Genomic DNA, 4,637 nt, shown 5'->3' with positions numbered 1-4,637 from the left:
ACTCGGATCGCGATGACTCAAAAACCAAAGTTGCTTGTTTCGACGAGACGCATAACTTTCGTTTATATCACTTCTTCATTTGAGGTCATGTTAAAGGAGCTATAATGGAAGCCTTCATATATCGATCCTTGAGATCACCTCTGACTCTAGCATAATCGGCTATCAAGCCGGATCATGGCACAACTTGGAATGGTGGACACGGTGCCTCCTAATTGAGCAATATATCCATCACGCCGAACATCGAATTATGTTCTTGATTAGCCATCGGCCCAAAACAAGTATCAACACCTTTCTTGCCCCATATCACCAGAGCCCAGCAAATCTTGTCGTAATAGAACTGGACTCATTGTTGACAAAATGCGCTCTTTCATTTCGACATGTATATTGATTGTATTCTGAACTAGTGTATGTGAAAGAACAGACAGTTCCATATGGCTCACTGCGGTATGTTCACTTGTGTCACTGGCCATTCTAGTACCTTACCAGAGATGTATATAACTAATATAAGCCCCAGAACACTGTACCAATGTCTCAAAAATTACAAGGGGCACCGAGCCGTTACCTTTCGATCCTACAGTCAAAAATCTAAGGAGTTGTATCCAATGAAAGAATGGAGATTCTTCCCTTCCCAGGTTTCAGGACAATCATGGCCAGCATTGAGCTTTGAAGCACCATGATTTGACCAAAGGTTGCCTTTAAGCGTCATGGATTGAGCAACCATGGGCAGGTCATCCAGTTGAGCGAAGTGATTCTGTGCCCCTCAGTGACCTGAGCGGAATGCCATCAGGAGCAGACCTGAGAGGAATTCCTTCTGTGCTTCTTGGTGACCTGAGTGGAATGCCATCGGCAGCAGACCTGAGAGGAATTTCTTCAGACCCGTATGCATCCTCCTCCGCATGTTTAGGAATCCGGATAGGTAAGTTGGGCTGGAGACCTGTCATGCCAAGGGATAGTAAATTACAGATATGTACCATTCCAAGTAAAAAAGAGAGGATGTTTTTAAAAAGTTCGAGAAAAATGTTGTCATACCATCTACCATATCTTTCGTCTTGTGAAGAAGAAACGTCCCAGAGAGAATAGTAACAAAGCCACACATTTCCGTTACAATTTGAGTCGGATTTTGACGATCCCAGTCCTGCATGCAATTATAGCTGAAACTAATAAATGATTCCGTAGGATTTTAAGTAGAACACAGTACTGGATTAACTGATGGACACTTGATAATTAGCTTATCTGCTAGAAAATGTGTGGCATTATTATGATCTGACTGAAATCTCAAAATCATGTTCTCATCCATTCACACTTTGACCTACTTTCTTTTACCGGGAATTTAACCTACATATGCCGCATTTAGTCATGTTGACAGAGCTAACTCGTCCTCACAATGGAGCTACAGGCTTCCATGAGCAATGTAACTAGTCTCGACTCTTGATAGCATGATTTTACAAATTTCAGATTTTCATCCCACAGTAATAGGCCCACTATGGAAGGATTTGGTCCAAAACCCTTTACTACAATGGAGTTTGGATATTAATCAGCAAGAAAAAACTAATAGCACTACCAAAGGAGAGCGCAAACTTGAGTGATTGTTGTAACGATGGCTGCACGGTTTAGTGTAGCAAGGCCAAAACCTGAATGTTCTCGGTAACACAGAAATTGCAAGGTCATGGACCGAATATTTAAACGTGCAATACCAAGGATAACTCGAGATTACTTTAATACATATTAACGGCACAATCTGACTCATTCAAAGTAAAGATTGACATCTAGCATATTTACTGCACATTCCAAGAATAAACAAGATCCATGCGTCGACTTATTAAGCGGATATCAATGTTAAGAAACGCTTGATGTCAATTATATAAACAAATATATTGAGCTCCAAAGACATTACCTTGAACATTATTACACTAGCCAAAATGGTCAACGATGTAAACATCGTGTAATAAATGGGCGAAACAACTGCAGTATTGAATGTGTCAAGGGCCTGCAAAAGTAAATAATGTCAAGTTGAATGTACTGTATACCATAACAAACATGTATAAGATATTGACAGAGCAACATCATTATTCAGTCTATGCTATGTGTGGAAATTATTCTCTTACAACGCCCATAACTACTCATGAACATAAACATCAATCATACCTTGTTCAGATAGTTCATCTGTGTTACGATGCATGCAATTACAACAAGTACGAACACCCATGTTTGTGGATAAACTAGCTGGTTCATCCCTGAAAATGTCAGCTTCAATGCTATCCCAAGAGCTTTGACACTCATGACCTGCCAAACCAAGCAGAATACACAGAAACAGTTAAGCTATAGCAACCTAAGAAGAGCTTTTTCTACAGCGCTATTTAAGGGTTGCGTGAATACAAAACAACTATTGGTGAGGTGAAAGCATACCGATAAAGACCCAAAAAGAGAACAGACGCCAATGTACACCATAATATGTGTCTGACCATACTGCGGGACAAAATGGAATATGAGCACGAAAGCTGCTGCAAGCACAACGCCTGCATAAAGAAGAAATGCTGCAACATAGAAGTTTAAGCGTTAATATGGTTGATAAACAGTAATATGCTAATATGTCAACATGAAATCAATATGCAACGTATGAATGCAGAATAAAACCTGGTTCAGTAGCAAGATCCCATACTTCTGCCACAGACTCAATCTCACGTTCCTGAGGAGCATGTAGCACAATTGTTGTCGAACCCACAACGCAAAGAATACACCCGAGCACACCAAATATATGTAGCTTCTCCCGCAAAATGATACGTGCCAGAACAGCACTGCAAGACAGATTGCTAAAAGTATCAGAACTACTCAAAGCATAAGCAACACCAAGATTTCAGTGTACCTACCAGTTATAGATCATATTAAATGTAGTACATACCTAATAATTATGCTAAGCGCGCCAAGTGGAGTGACCAAGATAGCAGGAGCAAAAGCGTAGGCTGCAAAGTTGGCGATTTCCCCAACAACCACTGGAAATGAATGGTACATCGTTAGCGCCCCGCCGCCATACGGTAACGGAAGCGAAATATCATGTCGGAACCAAAGGTCCATTCATTATATCAAGGAAAAATACCTACTTGTTATCATTCCTATCCACCATAGTGGCTCAAGCAGGTACGAGTAGCCACCAACACCTGCGCAAATCAGCAAGGTAAGCATAAATACTGGGAAATGTCAAGATTTTCTACATGGCAGTTGCACAGATGAAACAGGGACAATTTAACTTAGCACAGAGCTCATGATCATCAACATATGTTGACAGTTCAAAGGAAAACACGCTAACGGAAGGAGTATGTTGCATAAATTTTTGGCTGCAACAAATTACATGAGCAAGTGAGCATTCATCTCCCGTCTACAGTCAATGATTGTCGTATTTCAAAGCCCACTCTATTTGAATAAGCTTGTTGGCATTGCTGAATGTGAGATAGAAACTGCAGGAACAAGAACTAATCATGATCTTCGGGGAACAGCATGAAGGAAGCAAGCTGATCCTAGGAGCAAGCAGGCTGATCCTAGGAGCAAGCAAGCTGTCACGCCAGCTCCAACCCCCAGGAACGTCTCAATCCATAATCTCAACAACCACCCCGATCTCCAATGTGCTCCAAAGTCCTACCTATCCAGCGTCCAGGCCCCGCCGCCGCCGCCGCAAGCGAGATCCAAATCTCGCGCGGCTCCGCACAGATCTACACCCAGCAACGCGGCGAGGCGGCGGCAGCAGCAGGAGAAAGGGCGTAAAGCTGCTCGCTTGGGAAGCGTGAAGCGAGGGCGGGGGCAAAGCAGAGCGGAGGGAGGGAGGGGGAGGGAGAGTAGGGAGGTGGTGGGCGGGGGAGCGTACCTGCGCGGACGCCGGAGGCGCCGGCCTTCTTGAGCCCCTTCTTCTTGACGATGAAGCTGGCCCCGATGAAGAGGCTGGAGGAGACCGCGAGCAGCAGCCCCTTGATGTTGTCCGCCGACATCCCCGTGTACGACACCACCCAGTGCCCCAGCCTTGCCCCGCCCCCTCCGCCCATTTCAGGGAATCCTCCGCCGCCGCCGCCGCCGCCGGCTCGTCGGGTCCCGCTAGCTCCTGCCCCTCCGCCTCCTCCTGCGGCGGCCGCGCATGCGAGATCTGGAAAGAGGCTGGCTTTCCGCCGGCGTGCCGCCGCTGCTGCTGCTTGACAGCTTCGGCGGCTTGTGAGCTCGCGGCGGGGGGAGGAGAAGGTATCGGCGCGCGGCAGAGGCCGCAAGGGAAAAACCACAAAAAGACTGCGGCGACGACGTCGTCGACAAGGAATGGAAAGCCAGGAGGCGTGCGTGGCTCGTGCGAGCTACTCGCTGGATTTTTTTTGTCCGCTGCGGTGCTGCCGTCCCGCTGGTGATGTGCGTGCGGCCGTCGCCATGGCAGATCGCTGTGCGCCGCACGGTACCTGTTTCTTTGTGTGGTTTAAACACGGTGATTTTTTTTTTTTTTGAAGCAGATAGAGGCTGATTTTGTATGGTTGATTTTGATTTTGTCAAGCTTTTTGTGCATAATGCAGGCGGAATGCGATTTGCTTTTTTCCAATGTCTACCTCTCTCCTCGTAAGGTGATCGTGTGTTGGCGTGTGAGTGTACCAGCGTAGCGCAAATGGTTTGGT

The 4,637-nt window shown here is 45.8% G+C and overlaps 1 protein-coding gene across 1 annotated transcript; it reads right to left on the bottom strand.

Moving 5' to 3' along the window:
- Nucleotides 1–346: 346 nt before the first annotated feature.
- Nucleotides 347–4,421, bottom strand: LOC127313049 (probable magnesium transporter NIPA4). Its single transcript, XM_051343585.2, has 9 exons — nucleotides 3,857–4,421; nucleotides 3,099–3,155; nucleotides 2,900–2,990; nucleotides 2,635–2,795; nucleotides 2,407–2,534; nucleotides 2,146–2,283; nucleotides 1,895–1,987; nucleotides 1,030–1,135; nucleotides 347–934 (listed from the first exon to the last, which is right to left on the bottom strand). The coding sequence occupies exons 1-9, from the start codon at nucleotides 4,029–4,031 to the stop codon at nucleotides 729–731; spliced, it is 1,155 nt and encodes a 384-aa protein (XP_051199545.1). The 5' UTR covers nucleotides 4,032–4,421; the 3' UTR covers nucleotides 347–728.
- Nucleotides 4,422–4,637: the final 216 nt, after the last annotated feature.

The sequence above is a fragment of the Lolium perenne genome, chromosome 1 (assembly GCF_019359855.2).
Source record: "Lolium perenne isolate Kyuss_39 chromosome 1, Kyuss_2.0, whole genome shotgun sequence".
NCBI lineage: Eukaryota > Viridiplantae > Streptophyta > Magnoliopsida > Poales > Poaceae > Lolium > Lolium perenne.
Note: the sequence above shows the minus strand (reverse complement) of the source record. Positions and strands in the feature narration are given on the sequence as shown.